General features: G+C 36.8%; 1 protein-coding gene across 3 annotated transcripts; it reads right to left on the reverse strand.

Moving 5' to 3' along the window:
• Positions 1-2,547: 2,547 nt before the first annotated feature.
• Positions 2,548-21,847, reverse strand: LOC141345164 (suppressor of tumorigenicity 7 protein homolog). Of its 3 annotated transcripts, none has more exons than XM_073850032.1 (16): positions 21,726-21,847; positions 19,682-19,930; positions 16,416-16,498; positions 15,925-16,084; positions 15,651-15,705; positions 15,366-15,481; positions 15,190-15,265; positions 14,805-14,959; positions 11,542-11,639; positions 10,892-11,006; positions 10,402-10,474; positions 7,378-7,480; positions 7,146-7,296; positions 5,400-5,492; positions 4,735-4,874; positions 2,548-2,850 (listed from the first exon to the last, which is right to left on the reverse strand). In XM_073850032.1, the coding sequence occupies exons 2-16, from the start codon at positions 19,701-19,703 to the stop codon at positions 2,755-2,757; spliced, it is 1,536 nt and encodes a 511-aa protein (XP_073706133.1). In that variant the 5' UTR covers positions 19,704-19,930; positions 21,726-21,847; the 3' UTR covers positions 2,548-2,754. The 3 variants fall into 3 exon arrangements, with proteins under 3 accessions (XP_073706133.1, XP_073706132.1, XP_073706134.1); XM_073850031.1 differs by having other exon boundaries at positions 4,735-4,877; XM_073850033.1 differs by lacking the exon at positions 19,682-19,930 and having other exon boundaries at positions 4,735-4,877; positions 21,726-21,769.
• Between the last annotated feature and the right edge of the window lie 980 nt (positions 21,848-22,827).

Below are 22,827 nucleotides of genomic sequence, written 5' to 3' on the forward strand. Positions count from 1 at the left end.
GGCTCATAAGATCATTTAGAAAGTGTAAGTAAAAGATTAATGAACTACTTAAATGTACATTTATACATATTATTTAGAAATATAGTAATAGTGTGTTTATAAATACTTTATTAACACATTCCTACTGAAATTCATGATTCAGATAGTTATAAAACATTTAGTAGTTGTCAGTTAACTGTTTTTGTGAGCTCATTTAAAGTGTTTATACCTCGTAAAGCTTTTACAAAGGAGATTTAAATGCTCAGTTATCTTATAAAAAGAAAAAGGAAACTAGCAACATAGATTAGTACAGAACACACACACACACACACACATATACATATATATGAAGTGTACCAACTGTACACTTTTTATAAAATTAAAAAATAAACCTCTGCAACAAAGTAAAAAATGTGAATGTAAATATAAATAAAAAATAAATAAAATTAATATACGTCAACCAATTAAGCAACACAAATAAAGAAAACATGCAAGATTTTTTTGTTGTTGTTGTTGTTGTTGTAGTAAGGTTTTCTTGTTTCAGTTTTATAGCAGAGTGAAAATTCAGTGCAAACAGTCACAAAGAGTCACAAAGAGGTGCCAAGTGGGATAAATTTCAAAATAAATTTTACATTTCAAACTGAAGAGTCTTATCTGAAATAGAAAATCAAATACTGTAAACTCGACAAACAATAAAAAAAAAAAATCTTATGTTCATGTTACTGCTAAGTTATGTTTTCTGTAGGTGTACGGGAATTTTTAATTTTCTATGACATTGCAGAGGTTTATTTTTCATTTTATTTTGTGTTTTTTTGCATCTTGTGCCTTTAAATCTGCTTTGTAAAAGTTTTGAGGCATAAATGGTCCTCACTTTAGATGAGCTCACAAAAATAGATAACTGACAACTACTAAATGTTTTATACCCACCTGAGTCAACCATGTATTGCAGTGAGAATATGTGTTAATAAAGCTATTAATAACATACTTAGTAACTATTATTGTATCAAAATAATATGTGGAAATGTGCATTTAAAGGTTATTAATCATTTAGTTACACTTTCAAAATGATCTTATGAACCTCTGACAACTCCTAAATAACTGGTCTGTTAATAATATAATACTTAATTTAGAAATGATTAATTGATCATGAATACATTATGAAAATACTATTATTAAAAACAGTTAATAGATATGCTTATAAATCAGGAACATAACATTTATAGCTGCATTTATAAACTGCTTACTATTGACTATTAATGTGGGGATAATGCTTCATAAATGATGAATTTACTATTTACTAATGCTTAACTAATGAGTCATAGTGTTTAGTTATTATAAAGTGTTACCAAAGTTTGAAATATTGCACAAATTCCGTTTGACTGAAATGCTTGTATTGAAACATTTTGCATTCTACCTGTGATAAAACTGGAAAATATTAGTTTTGTGAAGAATGGCCACTGTGGTAGGAAGCTTTTTAGCTGTGTTTATGACCAATCTGCATAACGGTGACTGTAAAATATGTAGTGTTGGTATGGAAATTACATTTTGATACCAAAATTTAGACCACAACCTCCCCTCCTACGTCCTTTTAAAAAAAAAAAAAAAAAAAAAAAACTAAAATATGGTCATTATAGTCTATTTATAACTAAAAAATCAGTCACAATTAATCTTCCTCAAAATTGTATAATCTCACCTGTAACTGTTTATGTGCAGGACTTTGTGAGACACAAACATGCATTTCAACACCTTAACTCTCTCTGTTCTTCCGTTGAAATCAGCTGCAAATTCTAATTTTGGCTAGTTTTGACCTGCGTTTGAGCTGGTTTTGTAACACAGATCTGGCAACCCTGTTCATAAATAAGGTCCTTAACACACTGCCTTTTCAGTCATTATGCAAAATGACTTAAACTGGAACTGCAGATAAGCTAATGAATGAAGTTCCTGCTCACTATGTGCTTATCAAGGTTCAGTTCTTGTTTATGTTTGTTTGTGAGGGGAATGTATTATGTGTTCAGGAGGTTTAAATTTTTTTTTTAGCGGCCTGAATAGTGTTGCTGGCACTAATGCTTACATGTGAACAGGATACACTAATCCTCATGATGCTACGTGATTTTGGTGTGATGGCGACACCCAGTGTTCAAATTACACATTTCACACACTCTTAATAGCAAGTAACTCTTTCCTCCATTTACAGATTAAGGCTAAAAAAATCTTAAAGATCCTGGCATGTATCAGCACCAGCAGTGTAGACATATAGAATAGCACACTATAATATTAAAAATCATTACGTGTCAAGTCAAAGACAGAGCTCAACTATAGTCTTGGTTAAACAAAATGAGTTCTAAGTGGCCAGGGCAGCAAGAAAGTGGAGTTCACTATCTGTGTTTCAGAATCCACAAACGTGTCATGTGATGAACAAATGTACAGGAAGAGATTCGCAAATAAACCTGTGTGATTCCACTTATGTGTGCAAAAAAAGCCCTGTCAATTCTGCTGCTTTCAGACCATTTTTAAAACTTGAAAACAGCAATAGTCAAAATGAAGAAGAGGACTTAAAAAATACAGACCTTTTTTGCAGCAGTACAGAAATTGTTTTATTTTGTCTTTATATACTGATGGTGTTTAAAAGTTTTAAACAGAAAAGATTTACAGGAGATTAAGGGGGAAATAAACTCCTTTTGCATTTGATGTCGGTTGTGTTTCACTTGTCTTCTGGCTATCGGGCACTTCTGAAGAACTTGGCACCTCAGTCAATAATAATTCATATCCATGAGATCAGATCCGTGTGAGCTGGTGCCACAGACTTGAGGGAAGAATACTTTCCACTTTCTCCATGATGAAGTTCAGCGGGGCAAACAGGGTGCTCAGGAACTGTAACCGACAAGACAGAAATGGACAGAAGCAAAGTGAGATGTCTGCAGCCTGAACACAAATCTCAGTCAAGATGGCCTCCATATTAAATGACATTCAAGAATGTAATAAAAAGATTCACAAAACACACACACAAAATAAAATACGTTGATCCAAAATTGTTTACAAATGAGTGTTGGGGGGAAAGCATTACCAGTAACGCGAAATACGTAATTAGATTACTTCTTTTCAAGTAATAATTCTCATGAAATCCAGAAAAGTTTGAGCTGCGGCCTCTACTGTACAGACGTGAATTTACATTTCCTTCAGCCTGAGGCTTATTCAGCTCACTTTTGGTGTGAAAAGGGCTTTTACACTTGCCAAAAACAGAACTTTTATATTTCAAAGTTATTTTAAAGGAACACTCCACTTTTTTTGGAAATAGGCTCATTCTACAACTCCACCCCAAGTTAATAAGTTGAGTTTTACCGTTTTGAAATCCATTCAGCCGTTCTCCTGTTCTGGCGATAACACTTTTAGCATAGCTTAGCATTGCTCATTGAATCCTATGAGAAAAATGACCAACGAGTTTCGATATTTGTCCTATTTAAAACTTGACTCTTCTGTAGTTATATTGTGTACTAAGACCGGCGTAAAATGTAAAGCTGCGATTTTCTAGGCCGATAAGATTAGGAACCACACTCTGAACCATTCTGGTGTAATAGTCAAGGAAGTTTGCTGCCGTAATATGGACGCAGCAGGTGCAGTAATACCACGCAGCGCCTGAAATTAGTTCCCAGCTAGGTAACTTCCAATGTGATGAAGTTAGCATTTCCACATGTTCTGCGTGATATTACTGCGCCTGCTTCGGCCGTGTTACGGCAGCAAACTTCCTTGACTATTACACTGGAATGGGAGTGTAGTTCCTAATCTTATCGCAGCTTTACATTTTCCGCCGGTCTAAGTTTTAAATAGGACAAATATCGGAACTCGTTGGTCATTTTTGAACGCGATGCTATATTGGTCTCATAGGATTCAATGATCTATGCTAAGCTATGCTAAAAGTGATATCGCCAGAACAGGAGAACGGCTGAATGGATTTCAAAATGGTAAAACTCAACTTATTAACTCGGGGGGAGTTGGAGAATGAGCCTATTTCCAAAAAAAGTGGAGTGTTCCTTTAAATAACGGCTTAGGCAAGATGCTGGGTTGATCTGATTGGTCATTCCTTCTCAACAATTGTAATGCATTCTTTAAAAATAACTTTCCCTTAACACTGTAAATGAGGAATTGGAAGTGATTCACTTTCAGCACGCAGAAACATGAAGTGATCCAATACTAAACCAAACAGTTTGGACTAGAACACACAAGAAACTGTGAAAGTGAAGAGAAGAGCATAATAAGACATCTTTAGATGTTTGTTTGTAGATTTGTTTGAGTATGTTTAAATTTATCTGGTTATTTTTATGACTGGCTGCCTGTCTATTTATAGCTAATTCATGTCTGAAAAAAAAATTTCATAGTCAAACAAAACAGGAGGCAATGGGGTAAGATATTCCACCTTCTATTTAAACTTTCCCTCAAATGCAGCTGATTATATCAGAGTGTCTCTGATTACTTGAAATACTAGTCTCTATAGAACAGGACTATAAAAATGTGTAAAGCAATTAAATTTGGGTCCAGTGACACAATTTACCCATGGCAGGGCTGAACTTGGTTATATTTTCACATTTCAAATACAAATATGAGCATGACCAATTCTCTTTACAAATGTTGCAATGTCATTCAAACAGTTTTTAATCAGAGCTGATGATACTGAATATGTGTTGATGTCAGTGTTGGTGTAAATGGAAAGCCTTTAACAGTGGTGTGTTTATCTTCGGTATTGAAGTGTGTGACACTCACGGCTTTAGCAAACACTCCCATGAGCTCTGGGAACTGATGCGTGAGGAGCGCCAGCATGGCCGTGAAGGAGCAGAGACCCGCGGTGAACAGGATGAAGAACGGCAGCTCCTTCTTCGGATACACTGAAACCTCGTGGAACACTGCTTACACACACACACAAACATACACACTCAGGGTTAACTACTACTGCAGCCAGAGAGTGCATCAGTGATCACATAACTTCAACTACATTCAAACATATAAAATCACAGACGTCCAATCTTCCTGTTAGTGTGATCTGTAAACCATCTCATTGAAAAGAATGAACTGACTCAATGATTCAAACAGCTCCTCACACATATAAACTCAGAAGAATATAGCAACTAGTACAATACATCTATGGATCTTTTCTTGTTCTTTTTTATGTTTATGTTATACATACATATACTTTACAAAAATCAGTCAACATTTCACAGCAAAAAGACACATGAAGCACAAAAATATACTCTATATACCCTAATATACTCTACTAAAAGGCACTGATAAATTCAGTGAGGATCTAGGTGCTGCAGACAATGTCAGGTATGGCAGCACAAGAGCTCCTCACTTCAGAAACAAGTCTAACCTTCATCTGCTCCTGCACCTGATTCGTAAATCTACAGGTGAGATGCAGGAAATTCTCTTACTTGGTAGCAGTTCTCTGTCCGCTGTCTCTGTACAGACTGGATATGGATAGAACAGGTGGCCTTTCTCCAGAGGATATGGAATCATTCTGAAAGCTGAAACAGGATATCAAAAATCAGGAATCAACGCAAAGAAGTGATTTTTATACTGTATTTCTAAGCCTTGGGGCAACAGTAAGTCATCAGCAGTTTTTCTGATTTTCACTTGAAGACTTTAAGAAGTTTGAGTTTTATATATATATATATATATATATATATATATATATATATAGAAAAATAACAGATTGGTCAGTTGGTTTTAAATTCAATTTTGCTTTTTAAATGACGAGAAATAGAGGCATTTATTCATTAGACATGACTACCATAAGGCAACACAAAGTAAACCAATACACAGTGAACCAACAAAAATGGTTTTAGTGTGGATTGGCAGCTACTGCAACTGTGGCAGTGACACACACACACACACACACACACGAAAAAAAGGTTTTCCCCTACATTTCTGTCACCTGATGTTTGAAATTGGTTTCATTGTCATTGTGATCTTTGGTTTGCTTAATTGGGGTCTTCTAGTTAAACAACGTTTAGTATTATCATCTATTTGCTGCACTGACAACTATTGGATAAGAACAAAACTTGAACTGAATCGATATGAATAATGACACTTTTGTCTTCTGTAGAGCTGTTTAACAGCTAAAATTGATTAGCTTTCTTGTATAAACCACTAGAAATTTGATATATGATTTCGATATCATAGCAAAATTAGTTAATAACCCCAACTATTATATCCACATACATACAGTATGCTCACATAAAGTAAGATACCATACAGCTTGATTGCTTGATTGTACATCATGTCTCTATATGTAAACTATATCATCCATCTCGAAACAGATCAATGTGGACAACTAAGATATCATAGATATATTTAGATATAATTTAGATGAACATTAACATCATGACTACCTGTAAAACTGCTTTTGAAACAACTTGGCCTAAATAAATTGGCCTAACTTGCAATGTTTTCTGAATCTGGATCCGTATTTATCAAGCATCTAAGAATTACTCTCAAGAACATTGCTAAGAATTGACTTAAGTGTACAAAAAATTCTTGGCTCAAAGCTGCACTTAAAGCTGCAATCAGCTCAGATGTTCTTTGGTAATGTAAATGTTTTTTGCTCGTTTTGAATTGAAGGAAATGTAACGGTTTGATTAACTGCTTGCCGTCAAATATTTCAAAAACATTCCTCCTCTCCTGAAAGATCTGTGCACATCTCTGTCTCCTCAGTGCCATCACAAGCCCCTACTGGCAACTCCTAACCACTTGAGAGACCTCTCGAGCTGTCTTAAATAACTGGGAGTGTAAGAGCGATTCTTAGCTTTAAGAAATTTGATAACTTGCTTTTATACTCAAGTTTGAAAGTAGGAGTACATTTCATGAATTCTCAGCACTTAAGAGTAAAATCGCACTTTGAGAGGCTTGATAAATACTGGCCCTGATCTGAGTTGAGTCAAAAGATAAATTGTAACTCAAGAGTCCTTTTTTTGGGTCATAGCGCAATATTGACAAAATGTGCATCACTCTGCATTGCATTTACATGGCAAAATAATCAATAAGACATAAGTCTAGGATGTTTTTCAGAATTGTGGGTTGTGTTAAATCAGTTGGACTCATCAGACGTCTAGGGATTCATGGTGCCAGTATTTGACCCGTCTGTAATGGTTTAGTTTCTCTGATCTGCTGTTACTCACTTCCCTCCCAGGTGCAGTGCAGCAGGTTGAGCGCGCCCTCCACCCGCTTCCAATGCTGCAGGTGGAAAAAGGTGTATGCGATGGCTTCACTGTCTCCGCGCTTCAGGATGTGCTCCGGTGGCAGTATCAAGCTCTTCATCTCTAAGAGGTACTGCAGAAAGAAATCAGAGAATAAGAGTCATGTTACAGCCAAGGAGAATGATGATGATGATTGTGATGGAGTGTGGCTAACTTTAGGTACGTGTGGGTTGAACTCCACTGCTCTGTGTATGGCTTCTACTGCGTTCATTTCTGCTGTGCTCAAACCTCTCCGTGATGCGGCCTCTGGAGAAAACCTGCAGATGACCACAAACCACATCAGAACTCACACGTGTTAATGTGCGAGACATGAGACTGGCATTAGTGCAGGCTAGAATGATGACAGTAATGAAACACTTTACAATAGTAATTTTGTTTTAGTTTCTGGAACTGACAGTGATTACAGAATATCCAGTTGAAAGTGAACAGTTTGTCCCCGTTTATGTGCATTGTAAGTCTGGTTTCACACAGCAAGTGTGAGCGGCGCATATTGTTTTCAGCGTGCATGTTAACAAATAAGTGCATTCACACTAGGAGTGTCATGTGAGCAGAATCTATTTTTGCTGTGCCGCTTACGCTCAAGTAAAGTGTAGCACACTTTTCATGGACAAAATAAATATGATTTCCTTCAAAAAGGGCTAAGAATGCACAGAATAACCATGTTTAGTGTATTTTTACAAGAACTAGAGTATGTCAAAAAAGAAAATGAAGAATCAAAAATATGTGTAGACGATTGAACCATTTAAACTTGTTTTTAATTATTAAGGTTGGGTGAAGGTATGTGTATAAAAGAAAACAGCATGTTCTACATCGAAGTATGACTGAAACAACCTGATCGGAGCGGTTTTTGTTGTTTAGCATTAACATGGTATACCCATGTTAATACAATTTCAAGACCTTAAAACTTTCAAGTTTATAACTGACCAACTTTTAAAAACAAATTTATAGTTAGTATGAATACTCTTGTGAGTCTGCAGCTGCAGTGACGATGTTGTTATGTTAACGTGAAGCTCAAGTGTGTTGTGTGAAACAGGCGCAGGCCCAAGTTTTTTCTGGGTCAGAAGTTTCTGCTAAATGATAAATAACTACAACAAAATAAAATGACAGAAGAAAGCTAGATAACTTTGCAACTACTTGTCAACTAACTCTCATTAAAGTGTTAGTAGACTGTTAGGTCAGGGTTAGTAGAATAGAATTAGTTGACTTTCAAAGTTACTTATAGTCAGTAGAATGTCCATCATAGTGTGTTAGCAGATGTGAGGCAGACAGTCTACTAATACTCTAATGACTGCTAGTTGACATTGAGTTACACAAATACTTAGGCCCTGTTTACACCTGGCTGGTATTAGGATGCATTTTGGTCGATTGGTTCACAAGTAGTCGAGGGAGACATTTCCGTTTACACCTAGTGGCTGCGTTTACAATGCAAGTCTTAATGCACAGATCCAATCTTTTCATCATATCCAATTTTTTGGCCCGCCAGTTTACATTCACTTTAGACATGCCTAGTGTTCACGGCTTTCACGACAATGAGCGCAACGACTTGACCCTCAAATTCTGGATGCTTATTCATCTTTTCCAAAGTCGGCAAAAGTATACCCGGCAGCAAATAATTAAACAATGAAAAGCGAAAGCATCTGCTTAATGCTGCCATCATAAAGATGACATTAATGCTTTTTCAACATCAGTGTCACGGCTACCGTGGGAAAGACCAATGAGACAGGAGTGGTGGAATCAAGTCGACTCCTTTGGCAAAAAGGAATGGGCACAAAATTTATAATTTATTATAAGACACCACATTAAGAAAAGCGATCCCAGTTTGCAAACATGTCGCCCTTGCCACAGGGACCGGCGATCTCTTTCAAGCTTAAAAGTGCCGTGTGCTTTTTACTTTCACGTTCAAAGTAGCTGCAACTCGGCGTAAATTGTTTGTTTTTAGTTTGTTTGAATTTTCCCTCTTTTCCTCGCTTTCCTTCGCTTTTAATGCAATTCAAGCAACAACAAAATACAACGGCACAATCACTTAGCCTCTATATAAATCATATAACTTTTATTAACAAAAAGATTGCTATGGGCTATGCATAATATAAAATAACAAATTACTTTCACAAAGTGTAAATAGGTATACAAAACTAAGTAAACACTGTGGCACCAAAGCTTGGAGACACAGCATACACCTTGGTGTCAAATAAAATAAATAAATTACAAGTTAAGTTTAAATAAAAGTAAAAATCAGCAAAAATTGGGGAACCAATTAAACAAATGTTTACCTTCCTTATGAAACCTTCCTACATCACCTTAGATAAACGGCAAAAGTCAACAGGCTTTTTAAAATCCAAAATATTGCCAAACAGGCGCTTTTGCATTTTGTTTCGAAACTAAATCATCTATCGTCTTGTCTTTCTCACCTCTGTCTTCTTGTCAGTCGGCTTGACTCATTCTCCTCAATTGTTAAAATAAACGTCATATGTGATGCGACTTTTAATTGTACTGTCTGTTCTCTAACTGAACTAAATAATTTTTATTACTATAAAAAAAATCTAAATGACGGTGGTGGGTGGTTGGCGGTGCCGTGGTTGGCAAGTGACGAAACTGGTGTTGCGAGAGAGGACCTCAAGATGGGACTCGAACTCCGCTAACTGTGGGGCTATTGGCGCCAACAGCAGCTTTCGTATTTTTGCAGCTATCTTAGCAGAAAAAAACATTAACTGTGTGTTTGTTTTAGAATCGGGACTGATAAGACAACACCGACATTTTTCGCCTTCATACCAAACTTACAATTTTAGATGGCAACTTTCCAAATCCTGTCTGGCTAACATGCTTCAACAACCTGTCCTGTAATGTTTTAGAATTAGAGAGGAGGCTGTGTTTGGTGGCTGTTTAAACACATTCGACCACATGAGCATTTTACACCCCATTCAAACCTATATTTTAGTATCATCCACTTGTGATCGGAACGACAAAAAGGCATCTTAATACCATGTGTAAACAGGAATTTGTTTTCAGTAGAATGCCAAAAATGGACTATCAAAATACAGTGCTAGTTAAAGCTGGTACAAAAGTTAGTGGTTTAAAGTGACATTTTCTGTTTTAATGTGAAAGTAACCTTTCACATAGCATTCATTTATTTTGCAATTAAAACATTTTTAAAATCAACACATGAATGATGGAGACTTACTTATCAGACACGGCTCTGGCCTTCAGAAGCGCTGCTGTGTAGCAGATGGTTGCAGACTTTGGCAAACTGATGTCTGTGCAAGAGAACAAACCATTTCACATCACAACTCACACATGTGTGAAAACGCTTTTACAAAGCATGACAAATATCAGAAAAAAAGATATTAAGAATTATTTCCCACAGCTTCTTAATTCTTAATATGACTTATTAATTTGTAGGCATGTGTCATTAATTTGTTTCCACATTTTAGTTCAGTGGTGGCCAGCACTTTTTTTTCAAACCTAGTTTCCTAGTTGTTTAGTATAGAGCAGCTGTTCATTGTTATGTGTGAGTGAACCATACCAGAACTTGACCCTTAAAATCTAGTCAGGGTTTATTGTACAACACCTTTAACAGCAACATAGGAAGGAGAGAGAGTCAGATTCTGTGTGTGTGTGTATGTGTGTGTGTGTGTGTGTGTGTGCGCGTGATAGATCTGCGGCGCTCATACCGTCATACTTGGCGAGCACGGCCTGAACGTCAGCATAGTTCTGCAGCTCCAGAAGAGACTCCAGCAGGTTCTCATGGATATTAAACATGCTGAGCAGAGGAAACTCCTTCATTAACTGCAGGAAACACAATAACAGCTCACATTCTCAAGCACTGGAAACTTCTGCTGTTCATTAGGTGTGTAAGACAGATGTTCGACATATAACAGAGTTTTACACATACAAAATGTGTGGCTTAGTTGACGACAGGCCATTGAATTAGTGAAATATAATGCAGTTGCTTTGAATCATAATTGCATTATCACCTCAGTTGTGCACCATTTTCGATAATCGGAGTCCAGCAGCACTGAGACTAAAACAATCACCACTGTGCTGATTTTAAGAATAACAGCACAGCCGCACGATTCAATATCTATGAATATACAGTACTCGACATTTGAAGTGGATCAAAACCTTTCATCAAAGTTGTCCTAAAACCAAAACAATTCCAAGTTCTTGTTATTGGACAATTTTTTTGATCCACTTCAAATGTTGACTACTGTGTATTGCGGGAACTCACTAAATATCTTTTTTTTTCAGTTAGCTGATTGTATAATTAATTAAACTGAGGGTTCATTTCTTCTGTGTATGTTAAGAGCCAAAGGTCACTCACATCTCGCATCATTTTGACAGCTTCTCGTGTACGGCCAAGCTTTCTGGAGCACATGGCGAGTCTTCTCTTGATGTAAACTAACACGTTTGTGTCTCTTCCTGAAAAAAAAAAAAACAGACACTTGCACTTTTACACACCTTAAAAGGGGATTTTATTCAGTTTAACTCTGATTAGCTACTTCTGCTTTAACATTTAACCATTTACTGACACGTTGCGCTACATGTCACGAGAAAATGTCGACTAACTAAAGACACGCTGGGGGATCAGCTACACTTCACTTCATGTGCAACAGAAATGTATTGTTATAAAAACTGATTTTGAGTTGGGGTTCTTAGAATAGCACAATAACTACACAGACACATAACAGTATGTTTACAGATCTATGTTTAAAAAAAGATTTTTAATATACCTAAAAAGATAAATAAATATAATTAATAGCTGTCTTATACATTTTCAGGACTCTATAAAGCAAATGCTTCAGTACAAGTGACTGTTGGAGGCAGTTGTGGCCTAATGGTTAGAAAGTCGGACTGTAACAGTCTGCAAATTTTTTTCATCAAAAAAGTGCATTATACATAAAGATATTGTCTCTCAAAAGAAAGAGTTGACTCAGAATCGCCTTAATGGTCATAATTTCAAATCTTCTGCCTGCTCTCAATCTATGCAACTGGGTAACATATTAACATTTCCCCCGCCTGCCTGCGAAATATGAACAGTCTTACTTGTCCACAAACACTTCCTTCCGCTAGTTAGTGTATGTTTACATCATGTCGAAAAGACACTGCACTTTGCGCTGTGAAAGCAAGTTTGTTTTCCATTGCCAAAAAATGACGATGTGAACAATCAGTGGTTAAATTTATTTTTTTCCACGATACTACAGCAATACAATTTGAGCCTTTTGTTATGTACTCGTCATTTTACCGTGGACTGCTTCTCTAATCTTAGCTTTTATCTTTGGCTTCTAATCATCTTTATTTTGGACTTACAAGCGTCTCTGAACCACAACCTGTAAATATGATTAATGCGTTTTGTGTACATTTTTAATTGAGTGCTCAAAATATAATTTTTTTTTTGGTGCTAATATGTCATGTATACCTAGTGCATCTTTAGGTTTCCAGGTAAACCATGATATTACTGTCTTACTGAAATAGTTCTGATTATTTGCTGTGAAACCACTATTTACTAAGAATGTCAATTAAAGGTTGTATCAGCGATTTCTAGCCTGAAACATAAAGTGTAAAATTCAGCTTATCTTTCATCACGATCCGCTCGCTGCCTGCCCCATAAATTGTCTGTGAAAAAACCGCGTCTCTCTGGTCAGCCTAGGGTCCGAGATATGCCAAAAAAACAATCGGCACTACCAACCTTTTCACAGCAAAAACAAACATTGTTCCAACCAATCAGCGTCAGGGGTTTGGTGTTGTGGACTTTCGCTCCGCCTCCCTCACATCCCTGCACCAGTAGGAAAGTCCACAACACGAACCCCCTGACGCTGATTGGTTGGAACACGGTTTGTTTATCTGTGGTTATTGTTGATAGCGCCGATTGTTTTTTTGGCATATCTCGGACCCTAGGCTGACCAGAGAGACGCGGTTTTTTCACAGACAATTTATGGGGCAGGCAGCGAGCGGATCGTGAATAAAGGTCAGCTGAATTTGACACTTTATGTTTTAGGCTAGAAATCGCTGATACAACCTTTAATGTAGACTGTCGTTGTTCTAATTACCTTGTACTAAATATTTAGTAATAATGAATGTTACTTAGACATATTTTGGTTTACAAACTGTGTTGTTTTATCAATTAGTCACGTTAGCACTCGGCTAATGTAGCCATCATTATTGTTTTGATATGTATTTACACTTTAGCTGTGAGCACGATTCGCTTGCATAAGAGTTAAACAAAAATGTTTTATGTCATTACTATTAAGAACAGACTGGAGCACTATATTATTGTTTTATGTAAAGCTGCTCAGGGTTGCCAGGTTTCCACAACAAAACCCACCCGACTGCTACTCAAAAACTAGCCCAATGGTGTTTCCAGGGGATCCCCCGTTAAAAAAAAATTGCATTCTGGGGTGTAAAATACATGCTTTTTGTCAGGGTTCCCCTGGTGAATTTGCACTCCAGGGGCTAAATATGATGTTATTGGGGTCACTTCAACCCGCGACATCAAAAACAACTGCGGACTTGGCAACACAGATGGTAGCGCTCGCTAACTTGCTCAGGTACTCCTCTCTGTGCCAATCACAACAGGCTTGCCCAGCTGACCAATCAGAGCAGGCTCATAGAAGGGAGGGATTTACAGACATTACACTCAAGTCTGCTTCGAACATAATGCATAAATGTATATTCTGAGAAAATTACAACGTTTTTTTTTTACCTTAGATGCATTTAAACCTGTTGTAGGGGACTCTGACACAATATTAGGACACTTTAAAAAACCATATGACCTGCTCTTTAATGATACTGAATTTCAAAAAAGCCCCAAAACACATACAATTGGACAGAAAGTATATTATTATTAAATATCAATTAAATATCATTTTTATTCAGTTCTACGCAACAGAATCAGATACAACTTTTTTGACTAGTCATCCAAATAATGTGTAGTCCTACAAAGCTATTATTTTCAGAGCATGTGAGCAGAACATAGAGCAGATCAGTGAACAAGAGGATAGTGCCATTTTACCAGTATTGCCATGTTACAGCACAGTAGTGCCATTGCTAACAGAAACAAATATACTACATAGAAATTTCCTGTCTGCGTGGTATTTGAGCAGACTTTGCTTTTCCAATGAGCATGAGCAGAACACACTTTCATAGAGCGGAATATTGAGTGTCACACCACGCAGTGACGATGACTAGAGTGAGTCTGAAACTTGCGCACTGAACACTGCCAGGCGGTGCACCACACCATATATTTTCGCTCATATTTTCAAACTTTTTTCGGACAAAAACACCAGACAAAAATATGGTGCAGCACACCATATATTTTTGGCTGATATTTTCGAAAGTTTTTGGGACAAAAAACGAAAATGCCATTTTCGACGGCCAAAATTTTGGTGCATCCCTAGAATGAATCCATAAACCTTGGTAGAGTTGTCAAAAAGTACCAAGTTTGATAAAAAAATTTTTTTTTTTTTAAATGTCCATTTCCTGCTCACATTTGAGCACTGTTGAGATGACTTTTAAACATTGCTGATTGGCCATAGTTTAATTTTTGACAACTCTAAACCTTGGAAACCAGTGTGTGGGTGTACTCACTGTGCTGGGCTTCATACTGTGATCCGTGATGCTGCAGCTGTTGACTGCGCCGGTAGCAGGTCTCTCCGACCTTCAGCGCCTGTTTGAAGAGTTTTTCTGCCTCCACAATAGTCGTGGCCTCTTCCTCAGCCAGGAGAATGTAAGCAGTCGCACAACTACAACACACATAACAGATTCATTACCAAACACTCCTGACCAACAAACACAGTCAATCATTTACACTGACAGCACAGGGCAACAAAGAAGAATTAAACATGCTGAAAGAACATTAAAGCAACATGCATATATTTCAAGCTAAATAAAATATCTGAAGGCATAATATGGATAGATACATCTATCTAAACTATCAGTTATCAGGCATCTACAAGCACAGAAACACACTTACTCCTCCAGATCCAAAGCTTCATGAGCAGCTGTGATTCGAGCCTGAGGATTCCTCTCTCTCCAGGCCTTCTGCATTACTGTCAGTGCACACACATACACACACTCTTAGCCAAAAGTCCTCCAAACATAAACACTGTGCTTAAATGCTCTGGCTGTTGATCATAATGCTGCTCTTACTGGCGTCTGCAGGCCGTAGGTGATCAGAATCACACGTGAAGAAGGTCTGATGATCTTGTGCTGAAAGATTCATGTCGTAGTATGTGAGCGGCTCTCTTCCTGTCACCCACGTGTATCTGCAATAAACACATTTGCATCAGCATCTCACCAACTGAAAATTGACTTACAAATCCCAGCACTTATTCTAATACAGATACTAACAGCATTTACTAGAAAGTTAAAGATTGTCTGACATGCTTTTTGCATCAGATGAAGTATTGAAGAGGCTCTGAGACATTTACTCACCGGTTATATTCAGCTCCTCTGAACAGATTGAGAGGATTTCGCCAAACCTTACACTCTAAATACACACAGACACAAAATATTAGCAAATACACAGATGAACTCAGACTGACAATGTTTGAGTTTATCTAGTAACTGATTGATTAACAGCTGACCGCAGCGTGTCAATGTTAGTAAGACTGAAGTTCTTCATGAAGCTCCAGCAGAAGGTTCATGTGTTTCTTTGAACGTTTTCTCATGTTTGTTCTTTAAAGGTAATGTGCAGCAGCGGTCTGACCTGACACACTCTGTCGACTGGAGTCAGTGTCTCCGTTACTGCTGTTGGAGTTGTTGGGTGAGCTGTTATCAACTCCACCTAACAGAGGACGCAGATGACTGACAGACACCTGCTCAATGAACGACGTCCCATACTTCCTGAAATACCACCACTCAAAGATCTGCAGCACAGAGACATTTCACACATACCTCATCACCATCATCATAGGTTCAAAGGTCTCTATGAACAGTACCACTCAACAATACATTCAGCTGCTTCTTTTTAATAACTAACTCAACAATTAATTTCTGTAATGATTCAAAGTTGATAAATACAAATGAATAAAACACACAGAGCTGCCTTTATCAACTGAACCAATTTGATGATTAAATTGCAAGGAAAAGATGAACATCAATTATTATTGAGCCACAAAGCAACTCCTTCAGATACTTCCTATTCTAGTGAAATCCCAAAGAAGTCACTTTATTCTACAGAATTTGAATCAAACTCACCAGTATGAGTCCTGAAATGAGGGATGAGGTGCCCGTCAGCGCCACGTAAAACTTAGGGGTCAAAGTGTTGAGGAACATGCTCACTACAGAAAAAACACACAAAAACAGATGAATTTAGACAGAAAGAAAAAGGAGCAGGAGGTGAGAGGAACAAATGCAAACCCCTTCACACATCAGATACACACTTAGACGTTAAGTGAACGATGACATGAGCCAACAGACATAACAAACACCAAATGAGTTAAGTAGAGAAACATTCCCTATACCTATACTCTCATCTTTACAGTGCTATATTGCAGGAATAACACTGAAGCAGCCAGTCCAGTGGATCTCTGTAAAACTGAACCAGCACATCCTAATACAACAAGAGTATTTTTTCCTCTGAACACGGTACATCAAGGAACATGAGCCAAACGTTCATGTCAATCATCTAAAACTTACCAAAGGCTGTTGTGGTCATTCACACCTCATGAATGTCACATGACATCACTTCCTGTTTTATATTTGGTAAATGAAAATGAATAGCCAGAAGACAGAGCTGGATATCAGCTGATCTGCCAAGCAAAACTCTTTCTTGTCACAGCAGATGACTGATTCTGAAATCTGTCCCATTTAGATGCATTCTGGAAAGACTTAATAAAGACATCAAGTCAGTAAGATAAGCAAACATCACTGCACCTGCCAGTCTGTCAGTATGATCAATAGAGCTGCAACTAACCATTATTATGACAAATATTTCTTTAATTAACCAACAAATCAGATGAAAAATCCCTTAAAAAAAATGTACTAAAAATTAATCATTTAAATTAAATAGTTCATTTATTTAGTTCATTATTACCAAAGTATTATTCCACATCCTGCCCAGTGCTGTCCTCCAAACAATGCACAAATTGAAAGCTATTAAAACAAATAGTGAATGCACATTTGTAATGTGTGCTATACACTACATGCAAAATAGGGTTGAAGGGTTAATACAAACATTTCATTCTAAAACAAATGATTGCTTACCAGTTTAAAGTAGAAGTTGCCAATCTCTCATTTAAATGGTATACAAACAAAAGCACAGACTAAATATTAACTGATACAAGAGCCCACATACTCATGAGAACACAATTACATCTACCACATTACAAAATGCAATTACAATTTTACTCCTGCATTTAATGTCTTACAATAAATATTTTATCAAAATGTATATCAATGTGTAATTGATTATTTTCATTATTGATTTCTACGAGTTGATGTGAAACCTGCAGCTGCAGCTTTTCACCAGAACTGCACTGACCACATTTGAATCAAGATCTAGAGAAGAAACAAACAGCAGATTACAGAACCACATGAGAGAAATATTATCTTTCTGTCATCATTTACTCTGCCTTGTGTCCTTAAAAAAAATCTACCACTGTCTGTCTTCTGTTAAACACCATTTTTGTCCATACAATGGACAACAGTTGATGAACATCACTAACTTTCACTGTACAGACAAAAGCAGCTGACTCATTCTTCAAAGTATCCTCTTTTGTGTTCCACAGAAGAAAGTAAGTTACATGGGTTTAAAAAAGACATGATGGGACGTTTATTTTAGCATGAACTTTCCCTTTCATTCAATGAGAGAGACAGGTGAACACGTGACGACACATCTGACTGACAATCGGACTGACAGACGGTCGGTTTCACACAGTCAAACACACGGCGGCCATCTGACAGCAGCTGTGTTCATTCATTCAGCTGAGAGAGCCACTCCAACACAGACGCTCCATTCATGAAGCCCAGCGATACAGGCCACGTTCACTGTCACTTCTGAACACTGGGAAATGTGATCAAACTACCCATCAGACTAGTCCAACAATCTAACTACCTATCAGCAGACCAGTCCAACAATCAAACTAGCAATCAGACTAGTCTAACAATTAAACTACCCATCAGACTAGTCTACTTCTTAGCAATCAAACTACCCATTATATAAAATGATATGGGGTCAGTGAGCTTTATTTTTTTAAAGAAATTAATACCTTTATATGTCTAGGACATTAAATTGATCAAAAGTAACAGTAAAGACATGTATAAGTATACCAGAGATTTTCATTTGAAATAAATGCTGTTCTTTCTTTTTATCAGAGAATCCTGAAAAAATGAAATGTAATGTAAAAAATGTATAACAGTTTCCACAAAATACTTTGAAATACAAAATATTCTGCAGCACAACTGCTTTCACCATTGACAATAATCAGTAATCATTCCTGAGCAGCAAATCAGCATATTAGAATTAATTCTGAAGGATCATGTGACACCGAAGACTGGAGTGCTAATGCTGAAAGTTCAACTTTCACAGCAATAAGTTACATTTAAACATATTTACATATAAAACAGCTTTTTTAAATTGTAATAATATTTCTGCATTTAAATAAATGCAGCCTTGGTAAGCAGAAAAGGCTTCTTTCAAAACTCTCCTTAAATAAAGTTCAAGGCACGAAAATGTTGTTTATGTTTTTTTTTTTTTTCATCATACTGTACCAATATATCAAAAGTGCTCTTAAATACACCTATGCTTTCATTCTGTGATGTTTATGAGGCTGATGCTCAGTTCATCACTAGCACTTATTCTCAGATCCAGACTAGAGTTCTTCCTTTAGTGGAGTGGCAATTCAAACAGATCTGAACCTAATTTACCTCTCTGCTAATGAATCAATACAACCAACAAGCAATCAAACACTAATAAAAACAGAGAAACCACAAAATAATGAACTAAACATTAGCCTCACAAATGCACACATAAATCTAAAAGAGCACCCATGTTATGTGGGTACAGTATGATAAATAACACACAAACACTACATTTGCATGCCTTAAACAGCACAACAGGAAGTCTGGGAGAATAACTGCAAAAGCACAACATTCAGGGATATTCAGTAAAGCAGGCCTCAAACTCACAAAACGACACTAATCGAGCAATATGAGCGACACTGCATTTGAGCATTTATCTGGATGCTCGTCAGCTCTGAGAGAACATCAGCCAGAAGACTCGTGTCAAATGAGATGATGAATACCTCACACGACAGCAGACAGCAAATGCGCAGGTGTGCGAGTGCATCACTTTGTTTATGTAAGGTGAATTTGCCACAGCCTGGCCTTCAGATCCAGCACAACACACAGCACACACATAGAAATGCCAGAGGCAGACAAGCCGAAGCGGAGAAACGCGCAAACGCGCCAGAGCACAATACATGCAGGATAAAGACAGCCGCGGTGGAGGATGGGCTACTTACATGAGGACTCGGTGCCAAACATGGCTGATCCAGGAGCTGTGATGGAGAAAGAGAGAGGGGAGACGGGAGGGGTGGGGGTGAGCGGACGGGCGGGCGGCTACACAGCAGGGGTCATCAACGCACAATGCAACCAACCGCGCCAGATGCTGCGCTGCTGCCGTCCTCCTGCTGCATTAAACCTGCGGCTGTCAGCAGCCTCTCCAGCTCCAGTGCCGTATACGTCTGTCTGATCCGACCTGATCCGGAGTGCTGCAGACCAGAGTGAGTGTTCAGGTCAAGACAAAAGCTCAGCAAACACTCAATGACGTCACAAGCCGAGAAACAGCCACCGAACGACCAGCGACTGACAGACTGATGGTGATGATGGAGAGAGGAGGAGGATCCAACCAATCACAGCACGCAAACACACACATACATACACACACACACACACACACACACACATCAGTGCACACGTTCACAAACAGGAAGAGAGTAAATGAATCCACACTAAAGAGAGAAACATAAGTGATAAGACGGCTAAAGTCACTTCAGCTCACACTTTACAAATTATTAACACTGCTAAAAATTCAACACAATCTGATCAGCCACATTAATTAAGTCCAGGTAGGGGGTGAGGGGAAATTCTTTCAAATGAACCTTTGCATGCTATTATATTATGATTTTAAAGCAAGAAACAGTAATACATCATCTAAAACTGCAATGTTTTAAATCTCAATTTAGGTTCATGTTAATCAATATAATATAATGTTTAATGGTAATTCATGTTTGTTTGTTCATAACACATAAACAAATTAATGCAGCATAAAATAATACACGTTTTAGTACATGAAGAAACAAACATTAACCAAAACTAATGTATGCTGTAAAATTATTATTCTGTGTTAATTTGTGCATTAATGACAAATAAGAATGTGCATGATAAAACACTGTCATACTTGTTATTTATATCAGTTTAATTGATTTGCATACATTTATTTTACTTATATGAATCTACTGGCTTGTTTGTCAATGTACTAAAAATATTTCACATATATTATAAATGATTAATTCACAAATTGTTTTATTTAATTTTATAATTAATTATTACATTTTTGGTGTCAGCACTACATGACATTTAAAATCTAATCTTACCTTGTCATGTTTTACTTTTTGCCCACCTAAATAACAAAACTCATTTTAAATAAGAAATTAAAACCATACACATAATAGAAGAGGCACATTTATGTCATTGTATAAACAGCATTGCTGAAACAACTATGTCAGTCATGTCTACTGAACTATAAATATGACCACATTTCCCTATTAGATAAATCAGTCATCTGTTTTACATGTTCTCTTTTCATAGTTTACATATACATCACCATTGTTGTTAGAATTTACTCCCGAACCTCTATGACTTTCTTTCTTCAGTGGAACACAAAAGAAAGTGTTTTGAGTATTTTAGGTTCATATAATGGAAATCAATGGTCACCAAAAAGTCATAATTTAGTCACATAGGCTTGGAACGATAAAGATCATGTTTGGCTGAATGATCATTTTAATCCAGCAGACAACATGAAAACCATCATGTACTAGTTTTGGTCTCACTTCTGCTGAAATATGACTCATTTCACACATAAACCGCTCACATCATTTCGCATACATTCAGATTGTTTTTTTATATGCCAGAATAACAGCGGCAGAGTTTAAACTACAATAGTTTAATAACAATGAATAATAATAACAATAATAAAGCGAGGTCTTCACTGACACGTGTCGTTTTGTTATTCAGGAACTGATCTGTTTGATCCATAAACTTATCTAACGTATTAATGGACAATTTATAAAAACACAGCAGGAGAAACATACTTAACAACGCTCACAAACACTTGATTAATCGCAGACATTTATGCAGAGCACTTTGAACACAGTTAGCATTGCTAACACAAAACAACAACTAAAGTTCATAAAGCGCGAAACAGACAATATAATCATGCGGATTGTGAGTTGCATTGTGTGTTTTTATATCTGTATTCGCACGTCCATCATGTTTAGGTCTTACCTGCAGTCTGATGATCGCTTGATCAACGTGGCACGACAGAAAACAGCAGCAGAAGAAAGAAAGACAGCAGACATGACACACAATGAAGACACGCCCACTGTTCTAAAACTCCGCCCCTTTTCATATATGCCCCGCCCGTTGGCGTGACGAGCGCGCGCCGCCCACTGGTAATGTTCGTTCTTTCTGTAATTGACCATTTGTGTAGTTGTTTATATATTTACCTAGTTACTGAGAATTACAATGTTTTATGCAAATGTTTTTATACAGATAGGATAATATGGTTGAGGTTAGTCGGAACCTCTATTATTTGTCAAATAACCTCTATTATTTTGCACAGCAACTGCAGGTTAAGACGCATTTTATATAATTTCATATCCTGTCTCACCCTGAAGTGACTTTTTTTAATAATAAAAAAACAATCTGTATTTAGTGTGCTCCTTCCTTTGTCCATATTGCATGAGGTGACTTAATAATTAAGTACAAGAACTCTGGGAAAATGTAATATAACAATTTAAGCTTTGTCTAAATAGGTAGTTACACCAAGTTCTGGTTTAGTGTCAGTTAATTGTAATTACTTTGAAAAAATAAATAAATAATATATATATATATATATGCCAAAAAAATATTTGGCAGCACAACTGTTGATATTATCCAACACTGATCATTCTAACAATAAATCTGCATATTAGAATGATTTCTGAAGGATCATGTGACACTTAAGACTGGAGTAACAGCTGATAAAAATTCAGCTTTTCATCACAGGAATAAATTCTGTTTTAAAGTATATTAAAATAAAAAAAAACATTTTTTAAATATATATATATAATACGTTTTACACAAATGGCAAACATATAGAACTCTAAACTTTTAAGATTAGACAGACATTATGGACAATTAAGGATCAATAATAGTCCAAAGATAGTCCCTGCGCCCTCTAGTTATAATGAAGGACTTTAATGAAGTTTACGTTGAAATTCCACACAACCATGTACATTTATGAATGCAGTTTTTACAATTTACAAGTAAATAAACCAAACATTTATAATAATTTTAAAACACGAAGAATCAGATAGTCTCTAGGAAATTGGGGTTTATCGTAAAA

The sequence above is a fragment of the Garra rufa genome, chromosome 11, assembly GCF_049309525.1.
Source record: "Garra rufa chromosome 11, GarRuf1.0, whole genome shotgun sequence".
Taxonomy (NCBI): Eukaryota; Metazoa; Chordata; class Actinopteri; order Cypriniformes; family Cyprinidae; genus Garra; species Garra rufa.

What these genes read in the sequence shown, in the direction of transcription:
- LOC141345164 (XM_073850031.1), bottom strand. Translation starts at nt 19,703, where the DNA reads ATGTTTGGCACCGAGTCCTCAT. An exon ending in CAGTCGACAGAGTGTGTCAG is followed by an intron (nt 15,706 to 15,924) that starts GTCAGACCGCTG and finishes GTGTGTATTTAG; the next exon opens with AGTGTAAGGTTTGGCGAAAT. An exon ending in TCAACCCACACGTACCTAAA is followed by an intron (nt 7,297 to 7,377) that starts GTTAGCCACACT and finishes TTCTTTCTGCAG; the next exon opens with TACCTCTTAGAGATGAAGAG.